This window comes from Corylus avellana, chromosome ca6, assembly GCF_901000735.1.
Source record: "Corylus avellana chromosome ca6, CavTom2PMs-1.0".
In the NCBI taxonomy this organism is placed as follows: Eukaryota; Viridiplantae; Streptophyta; class Magnoliopsida; order Fagales; family Betulaceae; genus Corylus; species Corylus avellana.
In genome coordinates, this window is record NC_081546.1 from 17,687,963 (window position 1) to 17,708,095 (window position 20,133).

At 36.5% G+C, this 20,133-nt stretch overlaps 1 protein-coding gene across 1 annotated transcript; it reads left to right on the forward strand.

Annotated features, from left to right (window-relative positions):
- The first annotated feature begins 11,804 nt into the window (after positions 1-11,804).
- Positions 11,805-18,333, forward strand: LOC132185271 (T-complex protein 1 subunit gamma-like). Its single transcript, XM_059599066.1, has 10 exons — positions 11,805-11,823; positions 12,011-12,189; positions 12,284-12,345; positions 12,448-12,520; positions 12,642-12,709; positions 12,865-12,934; positions 13,235-13,303; positions 13,399-13,470; positions 17,451-17,524; positions 18,226-18,333. Exons 2-10 carry the CDS (start codon positions 12,165-12,167, stop codon positions 18,331-18,333), a joined length of 621 nt encoding a protein of 206 aa, XP_059455049.1. The 5' UTR covers positions 11,805-11,823; positions 12,011-12,164.
- The last annotated feature ends 1,800 nt before the right edge of the window (positions 18,334-20,133 follow it).

The following is a 20,133-nucleotide window of genomic DNA, read 5'->3' on the forward strand; positions in this document are numbered from 1 at the left end:
TTAAAAAGCAATAACCCACAACAAAGCGGATTGTCACAGTGGCATAATGATACCGCAATATGCCATGAACCCGTGCATTAACCTGATTGACAATATAGTAAGTCTCACAGAGCTATATGCATCATCCATGATTAATCAAAGTTTATATCTTCGCAGCGGAATATAAAAGACATTATATATACATAGCACGTTAGAGCTGACAATACATCTATGTGAATAATGTTTTACATATAAAAGAATGATTATACAAAAGTGTCACATGCGATACGAGCCATATACAAAATAAAATGTCTAAATATATACACGAATGCTCTACAAAAGGGGACTATTATCTAGTCCAACAAAATAACATCTGATGCATTTATGCCGCAGGCGTCGTAGTAACTCAGATACATAGCCACTGGGTCATCAATAAGAATCTTTGCACCTGCATCAACATTAACAACATCGTCTGCACCACGAGAATCACCACCACCTATGATGCAGGCGAATTTATGAGTCTGCCGTCTCTATGAAATAGAGACGCTCAGTAGTATAGAACTTTCTAGGCTTTCCAAAATGACCATTATTTGAAAACATACTAAATCAACTGTGAGAGTATACATAAGCCCGATCTTCCGCTCTCAGAACATGCGCATACTAACTCATGTAACTTTATACATACTTACAAATTATATAGCTTAGTTACACCTATAGACGTGTCTTCACTATTTTCGGTGAATACAAATCCATAAGCATAGCTAATCAATAAAACATATTGAAAGTCATTAGATATCATCTTATACAACTATTCATATCAATATACATTATGCGCAGTTGCATCTCCTGTGCATGGACATACGGATATGCCTAGTATAAAAATCATCATATTCAACCATTCATATCAATATACGTTATGCGCAGTTGCATCTCCTACACATAGGCATACTGATACTCCTGGCAAAAGCTTATATAAAACCAACCATCATTATCATAAAATCATATGCAATGCATGTTCGTGCAATATCATCTCCTCATATCATCCATACATATACATATATAACATCATCTCCTCATAACATCCACCGTGCATATACATATAACATCATCTCCTCATAACATTCATCATGCATATATATATATAACATCATCTCCTCATATCATCCATGTTCATGCGCATGCCATAAAATGCTCATATAAAATTTTCATGAAACATCATTAAATTGATAAAATATCATAAAACATTTTTTAAACCTTAAAACATAGTATCTTTTGCCCAGTAAGTAAAATACTTACCATGTTCAGTTGAGTACCTTCCGGTGAACTCTTGACTCAACCGCAATGCATCTAAGCATTTACATAATAAACACATAATTAAGCTCTATTCTAGGCTCTAATAACTCAAACTTTACCAAAATACATGGATCCCACAAGCATCTCTCACTACAAGGGAACCCATGAAAATTTATGATTAATTAGCACTTTAAATGTAATTAACCTATTTAAATAACATTCCTAGTGTTCCTATACCAAAAGCCCAAAATTTAATTCAAACTATAAAATTTGGGTTTATGTCCATACTTTATCAATAGGTAAAATTAAAGTTTCAACCCATTAATTTAATAACCCGAAATTTTTGAACCTAAAGAAATCTCTAATGATTCATGTAATTTTTGTTTTTTGTTTTTTTTTTAAAAAAACTAAGGAGATAAAATATCTCTAATAGCCAATGACAGTCTGACACGTGGTATGAGATAAGATTCTCTTTCTATTTTAAAGCCCCATCTATTTAGAATTGCTAGATTTACCCCCACTACATTTAATTCATCTTTCTTAATTTCATATTTCACCCTTACCATTTATTTCAACTACAATTTACCCATACATATAATCATTTACCACACTAGGAATTATTATCACACTTTATTATTCTAGTACCATTAACCTATTTTATTTATGGAAAAATTACAGTTTACCCCCTCAAAGTTGACAGCGTTTTTCAATTCGAACACCAAAGTTTCAATTTTTGCAATCCACCTTCCCAAAGTTCCAAATTTTTGCAATTTAACCAATTTTATCCAAAACTTCCCATATTGCCCCTAATTTTTATTTTTTTTAAAAAAATTTAAAAAAAATTCGTGGTGGCTGTAGCCACCCCTTTGGTCATCTGATCATTTTTGCACCCCCAAATTTGTTTTTGTTTTCATAAAAAATTATAAAAAAAAAATCAGGGGCAATATGGAAATTTTGGGATAATATTGGTAGAATTGAAAAAAAAAATTGAAACTTTAGGGGGGTGGATTGCAAAAATTGAAACTTTGGAGGCGGAATTGCAAATCGTTGACAACTTTGGGAGGGGGGTAAACTGTAATTTTCTCTTTATTTATTGATCAATTGTCACACTAACATTATTATTAGTTAATCTCTTTATCACTTAAAACTTACATTACATAAATATATCATCATTAAATAATATTGCAATTATATTTGTATCTTACAAATATTATTATTATTAATCCATCTCATATATATCTCAATTATGATAAAGTCATTATTATTATTATATTTATTATTCTAAATTATTCCATGCATTATTTATTATACTAATTAATTCAAATTACTTTGAGGTTACTAATAATAAGCTTAATTATTTTCTCGGATCTTACATCAGAGACATGAACAAACCCAAAAAAAGGTTCTCGCACAACGTCTTTTTGTCAACAAATCTTAAAACTATAGTCATTTGCTCATTCATTGACTCATCACAAGTTTCATCAACAATTATGCAAAACTTTGCATCACCAATTTCATCACGAATTGCCTTTTTCACTTTGATTGAAAAAACATGTAAAATTTGTTTTTGTATCAACGGTGAAGTGTACGTGGCATTTTTTAGAGCTTTAGCTATCACTTCAGCAATTTGTTCATTATATGAAATCGTCAAATCCAATATTTCAAGGAAATTTTCATGATTCTTTGACCCCGCACTTTCAACCCGACCTCTAAAAGCAATACCTTAAAATGCAAGCAGTCGAACAACATTAATTGAGGCTTTCAACTGTAGTCAATTGTTTGCAATTTGTTCAAAAGTGAACTTCTCAAACACATTTTGTATGTGTTGAGACTGGTTCTTCTAGTCTTCGTATGACTTCTCAGCAATTCTATGAAATGAATTAGGATATTTCCTTACATGATTGAGAAAAGTATAGTGTTTTTCATCTCTAAAATTCTTCTAATTCCTAAAGCCATCTATAGTGAATACAAGTTACGTAGGATGCCCAGATGGCTTACTAAAGAAAAAGCATGGCAAATAAAATGTTGCATCTTTATCACGTGAATTTTCAAGCCATGTAGGAAATAGTAGGTACCACGAAGGTTGAAAGCTACGAAGGTGATTTTCTTGTCCAGATTTTGGGTACTTTGAGACATTAGGCTGATACGGACCATCATTAATATAAACTCGTTGAATTTCATCCTGTTGATTAGGATCATAATCTCATATCTAATAACGCAATCCATGATCAAATTTCAATGAACTAATATCAAATTTGTTGATGTCAATTCTTTGAGATTTGTTCGGAGAATTTTCAAAAACTGGGATATCAGAAGTTGGCGACGATGCATCATCAACATTGACATTTGAACTTTGTGTATTTTTTCTTTTGAAAAAGTCAAGTATTGTATTTGATTTTCCCATCACCTACAAATAAAATTCCCATCATCATCAATAATTTGGTTTTCATTTGAACACCTTGAAATTCCCACGCCACATGCTGACATGACATGCTCAAAAGTCACAACAAATGAAATTATGCAACACCTTGAAATTCCCACGGGCACACACGGCCACATGCTCACAAGTCACAACAAATGCAATAGCAAGAAAAGACAAAAACAATGAAAACATGGATTTCTAAGACCATATGCTCACTGTTTACCAAATGCATTCACACAAACATTGAAGAAAAAAAATACAATACTTCACCCAATGCATTGACTACACAATCTACAAGACTACAAAGCCAAAAATTGAAAATAAAATGCTTATGAAAATATTTGAGTCTAGCTTTGTTTAAGTCTTCTCAGTATCTCAATTCTCACAACATGGCCAAAAATAAAATGCACAAAGGCACAAAGAAATTAGAGAATAGTTGCAGACATAGCAAACTTGTAGTCTTCTCTCACGTTTGTTTATATTATTTCACCTTACAGTTTAATATCATTTAATTTTGTAATTTGTTTGATTTGATCCATTTCATAAACCTTTCAAGAACTTACCTCCGAATCTACTACTTCTCTGAGGGAGGCTGCTGTCTGCTGATGATGCCGAAACTAGGAATCGTTCATTCAATCTTTAGACTCTAAACTTTGAAGTTTGAAGGTTGAGTCAATTTTGAGTTTGTTTTTCACTTGCTCTATTCGATTGTCACTGGCAGGCATATTGTGGTAGCAGATTAGGGTAGCTGAGAATTGGGATAAAAGGCTTGGAATGGGTAGGGCCAATATTTTTTTTTTTGGATATGGACTAGGTAAGGGCCAAAAAATTTTTTTGATAGGGCCAAAAAATATTTAGGAATAGCCGAATAGAGCAAAAAAAAATTTCGGATAGGGCAAAAAATTTTTTTAGCCAAGGGCCTAAGCCTAAATTATTATGATTTTACCTTAATATTATTTTTTTTCCCTTAAAAAATTTTAGGGGTTGGGTAGCCGGCCTATACGGGCCCTCCCCATCTTCTGTCTCTGATTTTAGCTTTGCGAATGATAACTTAATAACAACGTGTACAAAAATGTCCAGTGTTATGATGGCACTTCCCCTAATTTCTCTTTTCCATATTTCATTTCTTCAATATGTGTAGCTCTGTTTATGGAGGCCAGAAACAGAGGAGCATAAAAAGCTCTTTTTGCACGAGCATGGAGCACTTCACGGGGTCGTAGAACTCATTCTTCAAAACACCTTCATACGAAAACTTCACCAGAGAAAGATAATGGAACCAAACTATGTAGATTATGTATATTATCCAAACTGTAAAAATAAGAATCAATCATATTTACAATTCTTGATCGGTTCAGGCTTTTTTTGGAACTCCCAATGCCTTTTCACAACAGGAAAGATGAAAGCATCTACCTTGGTTTATTTATTTATTATTATTATTATTTTTTATATAAGGATGTGCCATCGTAATACTGAAAGCATTGTTTGGTTTCCGAGAAAATGTCATGTGTTGCTCTCATAGATAATAAAAAAGAAATAGACGTACTCTAATTTAAACTAAAGACCGTTTTTTGGCACCCCAGATAATCAAAAACTCCCACAGATAAACAAAAATGGATAAAAAAAAAGTAATAATCAAAAACTCTAACCTGAGAGTTAGAGTAGAGACAGGCTTTTTGGTTGCGGTGCGCAAGGGAGAGCTGGCAGCTTTGGCTTCGGGGAAGGGCTATTGCACGAGTATGAGGGTTCAACAAATAAAACCCCAAGTTTATCCAAAACACACTGTTTTGGATAGGGCCAAAACAGTGTGTTTTGGATCCTACCTGTAAAAAATAGTCTGATGTGGCCCTATCCAAAAAGGCGTTTCACCCTAGTTAATGGCAGTTAAAAAAATTTGGCGGCAGAAATTAAATTGGCATTTCCATTGACCCAGAGAGTAAATTTTGAAAGAAAAAAAAAAACTTAAGGAGTTTTTAATTTTGGAGGGTTGACTGAGGGGAGGAGGCTTACATGCTGTGAACCAAACTACCTCAGTAGTTTGGTTCAAAGGTTGAGATTGCCTTAGAGTTTTTTTATCCCAAAGACTAACGAGAAATCAAAAAAAAAAATTAACGGAAATTTATTCTGTTTAACTCTTTTTCTTTTTTTTTTTCTACCCAAAACGTCTTCTCTCTATTTTCTAACTATATCCAAAATGGACTAGATCTTCTTCTTATTTCTTCTTCACAATAAGCCAAGTGGGAAAATTGTGGGAGGGGATGGCCAACAAGAATGAAAGCTCTCTCTTCCACCAATCCCATATAGCTTTAAGCAACTATTAAAGATAGGAACAAAACAAAAAGTTACCTCATCCACCCCCCAAAAACCCAGCATCCCCTTTAACCAATTCTCAGGCTAATGATACTCTGTAAGTATGATAATAAAGCTAAAAAAAAATAAAAAAGTTAAAAACTTGGCCTCCTCCTCGGCCACCAAAGATAGAATTTCCTTTAGATTATCAAGAAGGGATTAAGATTGAGATTGATTGACTGAAACCAGGAATAATACCGAATCCTACCCCCTAAAAATCAAATCTTCATCATCAAATATCAAAATTACATGAAATGATTATCATTCCTAAATTAAACAGAATAAAAAGAAAGGAAAAATGGAAGAAAAAGAAGAAGAAGAAGAAGAACTTTGCTAGGGAAGGGATGAAAGAAAATGGAGTACCAGTTTTGGGTATAAAAAGCAAACAAAATAGTATGTTTTGGGTATGGTGAAAACAGAGTGAGAAGAAGTTTTGGATAGAAAAAAAAAATAACGAGAGCTAAAACGAAATAAATTTTCGTCATTTTTTTTTTTTTTTTAAATTTCACGGGGTTAAAAAACCCTTAGGCAATCTCAGCCTTTCAACAATGTATGGAAGCCTTGCCTTGACTTAGGGACTTATTATACATTTACCCTTCTTTTTTTCTACCACGTCCACGTCCACGTCCATGACCGCGGTTTCCTTTGTTACCATTAAATGAGGTTCTATTATCTTCAAGAAATGGTGTAAAACCCGTTGGACGAGATTGATGATTTTTCATTAATAGCTCGTTGTTTTGCTCAGCCACTAGAAGACAAGATATTAGTTCAGAATATCTTGTGAAATTACGCTCTCGATATTGCTACTGCAATAGCACATTTGAGGCATGAAATGTGGTATATGTTTTTTCTAACATATCCACATCAGTGACTTTTTCTCCACACAATTTTAATTGTGAGCTAATTTTAAAGAGTGCAGAGTTATAGTCACTGACAGTCTTAAAATCTTATAGCCTTAGGTGCATCAAATCATAACAAGCTCTTGGGAGGATAACTGCCTTCTGGTGCTCGTATTTCTCCTTTAAATTATTCCACGAGGTTAATGGATCATTTACCGTAAGGTACTCAGTTTTTAATTCTTCATGCATATGATGGCGAAGAAAAATCATTGCTTTAACGCGATCCTGTTGGGATGCTTGATTAATTTCCTTAATAGTATTTCCAAGATTCATAGCTTCAAGATGGATCTCAACATCAAGGATCCAAGATAAGTAATTATTTCCAGAAATGTCAAGGGCGACAAACTCAAGTTTTGTAAGATTTGACATTATCTATACAAAAATATATCAATAATTAAATAAATAAACATTATTTAAAATTAAGTAATATTATACACAAACCAAAAATTTTCAAAATATAAACTATAAGAAATCATATTCATAGCATTAGTATAATAACATTCTAGTTCATATAAATCTCACATGGATCATAATATGCATATATTATAAAGTGATTCTTAAAACACTAAAAAATTTTAAGCATATGTTAGAATGTTAATTAAAAAATAGATAATAAGATTACTAAATGTTAAAAAAACTTACAATGAACTGAGAATACCTCACAGATAGCTTTTGATTTTGAAGATCAAAAGGCTAGAGCTTCGTGCTGATAACATGTTGTAAAATCAAAGAAAATAACAAGACAAGATAATTAGATTGCAATATGTAAAACTAGTTTTTCAGGAACTATGTATGATTCTTCTCTATTATTATCTTTTACACACTACTCAATACTCTATTTTATAGACATGGAATCACAATGGGAGGTCAAGGAATATGAAATGGTAGTGTATAACTCAAAAGGCTACATCAATGTATTACATGAATGTTATACGAATTATAAAAGATGACATGAATGTGTAGAATTCCAAGAGATGGAACTAAATGGTCATCCATCAAATGCATGAATGGATTCATAACAGTAATGATTTTTTATGATTTTTTTTTTTTTGAGATTTCCCTATTTAAAGAAGGGAAGAGATTATAATGCTCTTAATCTCCACCTCAGCATGTCTACTTTGCATATCATATGAATTTTGCGAACATTTAAGATTGGGCCCTATTGTTTCTAATACTCTTAGTCTCTTTATCTCTCTCAGCAGTCAGATAACAACCAAAAATTTGTGCACACAACATTACTTATTGGGTTGCTAGCCTGCTACCACAATTTTTACTGGTAGTTTTTCCCCTTACATGTTTCTTCTACTGGATTTTCCTTTGGACAGTGAAAAAGACTCTCATCGGCAGTTTTTGTAGGCCTTGTTTATGGTTTAAAGTTGTATTTATTTTAGGCTTTGTTTGTTTCAAGTCTTAGAGGTGTCCTAACCGAGTCCCTCAAGGACCCCACTGTGACTCACCCAGGACCTGTCTGGAGCCTGCCTAGACCCTATCGGGGCCCCACCGGGATCAGCCTAGGACCTTGGCATATTGTGACTCAAATAATCAATTAAGCTTAAGACAGCTTAGTTAGAAGGTTAATTAGGTTTTGAGTCACTAGGGACACCTGTAGGAGCATTTGTTTTTAGAATTTTTGGATCTCGAAGCTACAGTAGATGAACACTCGTGTGGGGGACCACACACGAGCACTTGCCTGGCAACTGTACACGAATGCTCGTGTGGAGACCAGGTCGAGCGCTTGTTGACCTTTTGTTGACCGCTGGTTTTTATCCGCGCGTGTCACTTGCCACCTGACCCCTCCAAGCAACAATACACGAGCGCTCGCTCCCTATAGTATCATGAGCGCTTGCCCCTTTCCTGTTATTCATCATTTTGCCCTTAGACTCACCCCCTATAAATACCACTCCACCCCCATTCGATTTTCTCCACCCCGGAAGCTTAGGGAAACTCTGTCATTTTGATTTTATAAGAGTTGTGATTTTTTGTGAGTTTTTGGTGGAGTTTACTTGGAGGACTTGCTCGATTGAGGTAATCCTTACCATTTTCTTGTGTTTCGTTCTAATAGCTTAGTTGTTGTAAGCTTTATTGCTGGTTAGCGTTTCCTCTTGCTTAGATTTAATCTTACTGTTAGAAACATTGCTATGCTTATAGCAGTGTTAGAAAGCCTTTTGATAGCATAAGAGACCGTAAGAAAGATTGGGAAATAAGTGGGTCAAATGAGGTTTTCACCTGAACCTCACTGGACGAACGCTCGTCCGTAGGTCGAGCGCTGGCCTAGTGACGTTCAGGAGATGTCCTTTTTGGCCAAGCACCCAACGACCCCTGTTTTCAAGTCTAAGGTTTGTTTTAGTGAACTTAGGACTAATGTGAGGATTTTCCACAGATTTGGAGAACCCGAACTTGTTGGAGGATTACTTAGAGACTTTAATCGACCTAGGTGAGTTTTAACTCACATAATACTTGCCATTTATTTTCCTACATTTGCATGTCTATTTTGTGTACCAAAACATGCATATTTGCACTCTAACGGAAACATATTTTCTGCTGCACATAAACTCTAGCATTTGTGAAAAACATTGTACTTAACATGTTAACGAAAGTAAGACTTGTAAAAGCATGCATGTAAAATATGGATAAGATAAATTGTATCATATGACATGGTACACCAGTACGTGTTAGATAACGATCATAGGCTTACTATACATGTTAATTAACTTTATGGTCAAATATGTGTGTAATATATGGGCCTTGGATCAAATGGGTGTTTCGTGACCGGCACCGCCTTAACGAGTGATCACTACAGGACGTACATCATTAGTGGTGTGGGTCACCCGAGGTCGGACTCGGTCATGCCACTAGTGTTATGGACAGTAACATACAATATCCGGGGCATCGGTGTTGTATTACAAGTCCCCTAGGATAGCATATTATGTGCATTAACATTACTAAAACTGGCATGAGTATTATGTGCATTAACATTCACTAAGTCTTTAAACTTACCCCCTTCGTTTTTATGTTTTTCCTTTCATTACAAATAATTACGCGGTTTAGCTAGGCTAAACGAGGATGCCTTCGGATCCGATATTGGTGATTGCACAGGACCTGTTCCAAGTCATTTTTGAGGATATTGACTCTGTTTGGTTGATGTCCATGTGGGTTGATAGATGAACCACCCGAGCAGATATGGTCAAAATTATTATTTCTCTAGCCCTACTTAAGCTTAGGATCTGACATGTTGATCTTTTGTAAGACAATTATCATTTGGGGAATGTAATATTTTGTTTTGGTGATCGATACATTTGATGACTTATCTTTATATTATGAGGTTATTATGTTTACTCTGGTGTATGAATGTGTGGTTGTTTTAGTTATTACTCTCTACTCCTATAGTTTAAAAGTCTTCCGCTGAGGTCTATCGTATAGGAGAGGTTGTGATCCTTGAATCTTGTCCTGTGAGGGATAGGGCTGGAAGACGAACCATGTGGTCAATTACCAGTTAATTGATTTTTCCATCGGGGTCATTACATAGTAGAACCCACCCAAGAGCCGATAGGGACATTTTCGTAATTTAGTGTTTAATATGATTTTGCATACACACTAAATACCGGAAAATGTTTTCCAGGAGAATATTTTCTTCCTGAAAACATTTTTTGACGTCGGGGACTTGACCAGGACCCTGCTTGATTTTCTGTACATGCCAAATACTAGAAAATGTTTTCTAGGAAATCATTTTCAAGGAAAATGTTTTACGCCAAAATCCCCATCAAGTCCCGGTAGGGTCCTGGGTAGGTCTCGATGGGGTGCCGGTCGATTCCCGACAAGGTCCTGGGCGAGTCCAGTGAGATCTTGAGCAGGTTCAGTCAAGTCCCAGGTGGGTCTCGGGGAGGTCCGGTCGGGTCCTGGGCAAGTCCTGGGCAGGTCCTGGGTAAGTCCCAACGAGGTTCCAGGTTGGTCTGGTTAGGTCCTAGTCAAGTCTTGGCAGGGTCCGTCGATTTGAGAATGAGATGCTCAAACTGAGAAAATGGTTTACGATTTTCAAAATTGGAAACCATTTTTCGAAATTAAAGAAGAATTTTTGGTCAGAGGAAAATATTTTCTGTTGACTATTATTTTATGTCGTACCAAACACCTGAAAATACAGAAAACATTTTTCGTAAATCATTTTACTGCGAAACAAACGGAGCCTTAGTTTTTGTTGCTGTCCTTGTACCATTTCATCTATAAAAAAGAAAGAAAAAAAAAAAAAAACACTACATGTAACATCCAAGTATAATAGCTACAATTAATCTCTCTCGCCTACGTTTTTCAAACAAAGAAAAAAGGAAAAAGGATATAGCGGTAAGAAGGCTATAAACAATAATAATGAGATTTGGATCCCCTCATGTTTTAAAAAATATGAGATTCTCATATTCCAAAATTTGAGTCATCAATTTCATCTAACGATTTAAATAAATATAAAAGTTTGTGTTACCGAGGTAAGTTGATTTGACATATTAAAAACTAAAATTAATTACTTCAATAACATACAAACTTTTGCATTTATTTAGTCGGTTAGATGAAATAGAAGAATCAAAATTTAAAATATGAAAATCTCATAATTTAAAAAATTCGTAGATATCTCAATCCTGAATAATGAGCGAGAGTTTGATGTCCTCTGATCACCATTAATGACTTCAATTTATCAAACCTCATGAGTTATACAATACACCACATGTAGCCACTTCTAGTCCTTCCCGCTGAAAGCAAAGCTACAAGTCGTTCAGTGAAGTTAGAAAACGCCTGTGCTACATATCGTTCCTAAGTCGTTTAAAAATGCTTGTCGCTTTATATAACCAGACCTAAACACTTCCTATGCTCCTTTCAGAACTCGCTGCAAGACAGCACAAGGTAAGTTCGCACTCGCACTCGCACTCGCACTCGCACTCACACTCTCACCGTTTGCATTTTCTCCTGATTTCGTGTTCAATTTCTAGGGTTTTGTTTTCTCATTTATATTTGAATAATTTTCGTTGCTTTTGTTGCCTTGGAGTCTGATTATTCGATTTTTGTTTTTTTGTTTGATCGGATTTAGAAGTAGCTGCGTTTCTAGAAGGTTTGTTACTCGAAATCTAGGGCTTGATCTTTTCTGTGAAGAGATTATAGGGAAGCTGTGAGGTTTTCTTATTTATTTCTAGTGTTAGGGTTTAAGACGAATCGTAGAGGGAAGTAAGAAAAAGAAGAAGAAAATCATGCACGCACCGGTGCTTGTTCTCAGTAAGTGTGATCTGCATTTCTTTTTCTTTTTTTTTTGGGTTTATCATCTGTCCTTGCTTTAAGTTAATGGATTCGATCAAATGAAACTGTGCAGAGGACTCTTTGAAACGCGAGTCCGGAGGCAAGGTGCAACATGCTAATATCCAGGCTTCCAAGGTGCGATATTCATTTATTTCCGTAGGTCGCATTGTATTGTGAATTTTCATGATTTTTTTCTTTTCTATTTTCGTTTTGTTTAATTTATACTTGGACGGACAGGCTGTTGCTGACATTATTCGCACTACATTGGGTCCAAGATCCATGTTGAAGATGCTACTCGATGCTTCTGGAGGTAAAGATAATGGAATATCATTACGAATATTGTCATTGCAAATCAAAGATTTTCGACAGCATTTTCTGTCTTGGCTTCTTATTTTTCTTTTCTTTTCTGTTTCCAACTTTGTTGCTATCAGGAATTGTGGTGACTAATGATGGAAATGCTATTTTGCGTGAGTTAGATATTGCACACCCGGCTGCAAAGGCACTCTCTCTCTCTCTCTCTACTGATTTACGAAATTGTTTGACATAAATTCCTTTTTTATTGCTGTAAACTTTTATTTCTCTTGGAATTCTGGTGTTCCATCACTATCTAGTGTCTATGCTTCTGATGTATGTTCCATTTTGTGTTGGTAGCAGTCAATGATTGAACTAAGCCGCACGCAAGATGAAGAAGTGGGAGATGGAACAACATCAGTCATCGTTCTTGGTATGTTTTGAGCATACAATATTTGGACTGTCATACTCATCTTTGCAACACATGTTTCCTTTGTGGAGTGTGACAGATTGTTCTTGTCTTTTGTGTGAGTGATAGTTTTAGAGAAGTCTGTTTCTGATTGCTCCAGTTTGACTTCACAGTTTCATGACATTTAGCCTGTGGGTTAATTAGCTGCATATATACTTGAGTGAGGATTGCAATTGCTTGTGAAGAACGGAATCTATTTTTGTGGTACAATGTATGTTAATAATATTCCTTGTTTCTCACATTTGGGCTAAAAATTTGTTGAAGCTGGTGAAATGCTCCACGTTGCAGAAGCATTTATTGACAAAAATTACCATCCTACCGTTATCTGCCGAGGTAATGTTACTATACTAGTACTTATGATAGTTCTTTTTTGCTTGTGGCTAATCACTTTTTATTAATGATATGTGCAAGCTTTATTTGATCTACAGCCTACAACAAAGCTTTGGAGGATGCCATTGCTGTGCTTGACCAAATTGCGATGCCCATTGATGTGAAGGACCGTAAGTTTTTGTTTTTTTTAGTATTGATTTCTCAAGAATCTGTTGGTTCTCAATCTGAGATGTTCAGTTTAGAGCATAGTTTGTCCTTTCCTAAACCAGGAGTGAATTGCTTGATTTCCGGAATCTTCTACCAATTATGTTTTCCTTTTCCTCTTTATTGGAGGAACTTATGTTACTTAAGAATGACAAGTGTGTATTTTTTCACACAACTGCATGTTAGATTAGTCACAGGATTTTCTGGCATATAATTTATTTTCTTTCTTTACTTTTTTCAAATTTAGTCTCTTCTATTATTATTATTATTTTTTTTTTCACTTTTTATCGTTGATTGATTGTTGGACTTCTGATTTGGCTCATTTTCAACAATCAACTCTGAAAAATTTGACATTGGGCAAGCTTGTAGAGATACAGTGATGATTCAGTGTCCTAGGTTGTATCCTTCACCTATATCAATTAGTTTGAAGGATGGTTCTTGACCAGTAGCATCTCCCCATCTCATAAATAAGGGATGAGGGGCTAGATCACAGGTTCAACCTCATATGCATGTGTGGCTAGTGCAAAAAAGAAGAAGAATAAGAAGAATTAAGATTAGGATACTGAGCAACAATATTAGAAGCCAACTTTAGGTACTTATGCACTTAAGTGATCAACTTGAGCAACACCTGAGTTGTCAGACAAGTAGTTGCTTCTTATTTATAACTCTCTCTAATGAGCAATAGCTAGACAAGTACGCATCTTTTGTTTTGTTTTGTTTTGTTTTGTTTTGTTTTTTTTTTTTCTTTTCTAGGGAAGTAGTTCACAACTTATTTGTGGGAATATGCATCCTATCCATTGATGCTAGCTATCTCAATGATGTAGGGTTGTTTTTTGATTCCAAGATTAGGATTTCCTATGCGCAAGCTATACCAATGACTACCTTAATCGTTGCTAATAATGTCAACTATCTTGTTTTGAGGACCGCGAGTTTAGTGTTCCACAACTAAAGTCCTCCTTCTTGAGTTCTGTTTTAGATTGGGTTGTATCCTTTGTTCCCAGTTTCACTTCCTCTAGATTATTGATATATGTTGATTACTTACCAAAAAAAAAAAAAAAAAAAAAAAATTCACTTCCTCTAGTATTGTAGATCTTGTTAACTTTTTAGATTCTCGACCCCATTATTATTCATAAAAAAATAAAAATAATGTTAACTATCTTGTTGCCTCTTTTACTCCTGACAGATACCATAGAAGAATCATCCTCAGTGAGAATATCTCAAGAAAAATCTTCATTTTAGTATAGATAGATTTATAAAGCGGTATGAGAGTTTTTGAATTAGAGATTAGCTTCTTTAATAATAGTTTATTTACCATTGTAGCAGTCATCAATTTCCCAACTCCCTCTACTTTCTGAATCAGATACATTTTGATGGTCAAGGAATATGAGTATTGGTGGATCGTATATTGCCCATCATTTGTATCTTCATAATAGTATGAAATTCTGTCTTACAAGTCACTGTTGTGGTCCTGTCCTTTTTTAGCTCAGCAACTTTCACGGGCACTTGTTAACTAACTCTTAATGTACTTTTACTTGGTCTGTCTCTAGCCTGGGTCCTCTCTCAGGTGGTAGAGATAGGGTGGGTTGGATAGCCTGTAGGTTGATATCTTGTTCAAAAAAAAAAAAAAAGAAAAAAGAAAGGAATGAAAAACAATAAAACAGAAGACAGTCTGTTCAGGTACCTTTACTTATAAAAAAAAAAAAAAAAAAGTGTCTGTTCAGGTACCTTTGTTTGGTGGCGAGGTTTAAGACTAGATTACATTACCTTTTGGAGCTTCCTTAGAATTACTTAGGTGGTGTTTGGTAAATGGGTTGGCTTAAACACTGTAGTTGATGTAGATTGATGTGAAAAAAAATAAGAATGTTTAGTATAAAAAAAATGAAAAAGTGAAAAAATTTTGTTTTGCAGTGATTTTTGTATTTGAATAATAATAAAAAGTGAATGATTTGATATAAAAAGTGAAAAAGTTAGAATGTTTTGAAGTTGATTTTTTTGGGAAATTGTGATGAATAGTGTCTGGGCCAACTCCAACCCTCTTACCAAATAAGGCCTTATAAAGTTCAATATCACCTAGTAAGGTACCAATGTGGGACTTAGCACCCATGAATACCTTTATAATCTATCCATTGTATGTGGGTTATTAATCTTCTCAATGTGCAATGGGATGTTACATAGGTTTTTACTAAAGCTTTGAGAATGATGGAGCTAGAAAATGTTGGGATAGTGATCTGCTTGCTGTATAACAGTAAATATAAAGGCCTAGAAGGGCAGAAAAGGAGTAATCCCAGAAATAAGATGAGCTTTCTTTCAAAGTAGTGTCTTCCCAGGTTTTCATTAATCAGGTATAGAGAATACTATCATGGGGAGCATGGACATTGTAGTATTTGGCTAAATAAGGCTCCCTTGAAAGTAGTGTTCTTTGCTTGGTTGGCTACCATAGGAAAGAAACTCACTATGGATATTTTAAGAAAGCAGCATGTCATGGTGGTTGTTTGGTGTTGTATGTGTAAGAAGAGTAGGGAGTCAATGGACCACCTTTTACACCATTGTGAGATGGTTAATGCTCTATGGAATATCTTCAGCCTTGTAGGTTGGCTTGGGTTTGCCTAATCAAGTGGTAGACCTTTTCGCTTGGTGGAAAGGGTAATTTGGTAGGCTTCAAAATTTTGCGATGTGGAAGGTATTTTCGTCTTGCCTTATATGGTGTCTTTGGAGGGAAAGAAATGATTGGAGTTTTGTAGACTGTGAATGGACGGTGGAGGAATTGAATGATTTATTCTTCAAGACTTTTTACAACTGGACATTTGCCTTTGATTTAAATATTTTAAACTTTCATTTTTTTTCTTTATTTTTTTTCCTTCTTCTAGTTAAGTGTGTTCTTGAACTCTTCTTGTTTGCTTGGGTTGTGCCTTTTGTGTTTTTTTATAAATTTTGGTTGCTTGTCAAAATAGTTATAGAGAATACAAGCCTAACTTAAGTATAATGCTCTTATACATTCTACACAGGCAGTAACTACTTTCATAAGTTTTTAGATAATAAATTAAGAGTCTAGTAAGAGTTTTGACCATACTAATTACATTTTAAGTTCTCAAAATATTGAAATCAAAAGACTGATTATATACCCTATCTTCTTCCATTTTTCACAAGATATTTCCTTGATATAATTGTGAAAAGCGAAATGTATAGGTATAGCGTCCTTATGCACAAACTGGTGTGCTTTGGGATGAAAGTTTCTTTTTTATACGCTCTACATTGGTCAATTTCTCTCTTATGTTGGTCAAGAATAGCTATTTCATTTCCATTGCGGAAAACTACAGTGCCTGCAATAGCTCCGTTGGGAACAAATGGCCATAGCTAGGCGGAGTATTTGGAAAGTTAGTTAGGCAATACAAGGAGAAGAGTAATGCATAAATGTGAATCTAGGTGTTGAGAGTACGTTAATGACCTATGGTTTCACTAAAGTTAATGTTCTTATAGATTGTGAAGATTAGGATTATTGCAATCCACGTATTGGAAAAGAAAATTATTGGGTTGAGCAATCAGATAAACCATCCTGAATCTAAGCTTTATCAGCTCATTCATTTTATTTAATATAATAGAATGGTAAGCCAAGCCAATTAAGTACTTTTCTGGTTGCAATTAAAGATCTTTAACAGAAGCTAGAAGTAGTAATTTCTTTGTTGGAATAGTTTCAGTACTCTCTCTCTCTTGCACACACACCACCCCACACCTACACACACATGTACAGACCACATAGACACATCTTTCATTGTCTTATTATTGCACACGGAAGTTGTAACATTTATTTATGATGAAAAAGGCTTGTAGATTCCTTATGTAGAACATAGGCTCGCTTTTGTGTTGTGCACATAATGTATGGAATTATATTTTTTGATAAGTAATAACCAGTCTTTATTAAAACATAGTGTATGGAATTATGTGGCAGGTGGAACAATGTTGGGGCTGGTGAAGAGCTGTATAGGCACAAAATTCACTAGTCAGTTTGGGGATCTAATTGCTGTAAGTATCTTCTATTTTTCAAGGTTGTTCATGTGGGTGTCTTTTTTGATAAGTAATAATGCATTAAGAGCGCAGAGGGGCGCAACCCTAGTACACAGGAAGTATACAAAGGAGCGACTAAGTAGGGGAGAAAGAAGAAGAGAACAAAAAGAGAAAATCAGGAAAATCAATCACTAAAGGAGCAAGCCATCCTGCTGTCCATGAGAATAAAGTGTACAAAAAGAAGTGAATAAGATCCTCTAGGTTCCTCGACAAATCCTCGAAGCATCTCGCATTCCTTTCCTTCCAAAGACACCATAGAAGACACAAGGGAGCCATCTTCCAAACCACCGCACTACTAGATCTACCTCCCGCCCACCAGCTGGCAAACATCTCCATGACGCTTCTAGGCATAACCCAACTCAAGTTAAAGCGAGAGAAGATGACCTCCCACAACTTGCGCGCGACCCCACAATGAAGGAAGAGATGGTCCACAGACTCCCCATCCACCTCACACATGCAACAACGATTAACCACAACAATACCTCTCTTCCGAACATTATCCAGAGGGAGAGATTTCCCAAGAGCGGCCGACCAAGCAAAAAACGCCACTCGCAAAGGAGCCTTAGTACGCCAAATCCTTCTCCAAGGGAACTGATTAGGCTCCTTAAGGGCAAGCCTCTTGTAGAAAGTGCGGACCTCAAACTTCCCTTTCCTTGAAGGAATCCACCACATACGGTCAACCCCTTCCCCCCGGATCGGCGACGAATACAAGAGTGAGAAGAAAGAGGCTAAGGCCAACTCCTCCCAATCATGGATACTACGGGTAAAAGTAACGTTCCAGTGCACCATCCCATTTACACACTCCCGAATATCCGCAATGGAGGCATCCTTGTTGCGGGCTATATTAAAAAGGCCCGGAAAAGCATCTTTGAGGGGCGTCTCGCCACACCAACAATCCTCCCAAAATTTGACCTTCCCCCCCAAACCGGGAACTAATCTGAAGTGGCACCGAAACGACCTCCAAACCCCACAAATGAATTTCCATAGCCCCACCCCATGCGTTCCACGAGGAACATTTGAACGCCAACCACCCCAAACCACCCCATACTTAGCCACCAAGATACTTCTCCACCAAGCTTCTTCTTCATTTGCAAATCTCCATAACCATTTCCCCAAGAGGGCTTGGTTGAAAAGGCGCAAGCTCCGAATCCCTAGACCTCCCTCAGAAATCGGAGAGCAAACCTCGTGCCAACTGACCAAATGGAATTTGGGTTCATCCTTGAAACCTCCCCATAAAAAATCCCGTTGAATCTTCTCAATACGGTTCGCCACGGAGATAGGGATGGGAAACAGGGATAGAAGATAGGTGGGCAAGTTGGATAAGGTGCTCTTGATGAGAGTGAGCCTCGCCCCCTTGGACAAATAAGAACGCTTCCACGAGGCCAACCTTCTAGCAATTTTCTCCACCATATCATCCCAAACAGCCAACTGCTTGAAGGAAGCCCCTAACGGAAGACCCAAATACTTCAAGGGAAGCGAGCTAGTGCCACAACCCAAGACGCCGGCCAGCTCAACCGTCTCAACTGAATCTCCGACTGGGACCAAAACAGACTTGGCCCGATTAATCTTTAGCCCGGAAACCGCCTCAAAGCCTATACTGAGAGCTTTAATAAATCTAACATGTTCCGGTTCTGCCCCACAAAACACCAAAGTATCGTCAGCAAAAAGAAGGTGGGAGATCGACACCCGCTCATGCTCCCTAGCACCCACATAGAACCCATTGATGAAACCCCTGCTTATGGAGGCATTAATCATCCTACTAAAAGCCTCCATGACCAAGATGAACAAAAAAGGCGATAGAGGGTCACCTTGTCTAACCCCGCGCGAGCTCACAAAGAAACCGGAGGGCGAACCATTGATCAACACCGAGAACCGCACGGACGAGATGCAATGCTCAATCCAAGAGCACCATTTGTCACCGAATCCACACCTTCTTAAAAGATAGAGTAGAAACTTCCAGTTCATATGATCATAAGCCTTCTCCATATCCAACTTACACAAGAGGCCGGGGTCCCCGGATCTGAGACGACTGTCCAGGCATTCATTGGCAATAAGCACCGAATCCAAAATATGTCTACCTTTGACAAAAGCGTTTTGTGGATTGGATATGACCCGATTCATGACTCCCCGCATTCTGTTGGCTAAGACCTTCGCAATTATCTTATAAATCCCTCCCACAAGACTAATAGGACGGAAGTCCTTCAAATCGGAAGCCCCATGCGACTTCGGAATGAGAGCAATGAAAGTAGCGTTGAGGCTTTTTTCGAACTTACCTCGATCATAGAACTCCCCAAAAACAGCCATGACGTCCTTTTTGATCACCTCCCAACAATCCTGAAAGAAAGCCATAGAAAAACCATCCGGGCCTGGAGCCTTGTCCCTATCCATTTTTTTGACCACCTCCCACACCTCCCTCTCCTCAAAAGAAACTTCTAGGCTAGAAGACTCTTCCTCCTCCAACCTATCAAATTGAAGATTGTCCAACCTTGGTCTCCAACTTAGGGTCTCTGTGAAAAGAGACTCATAAAAGCGAGTAATATGAATACTAATAGCCTCTTGATTAGAGG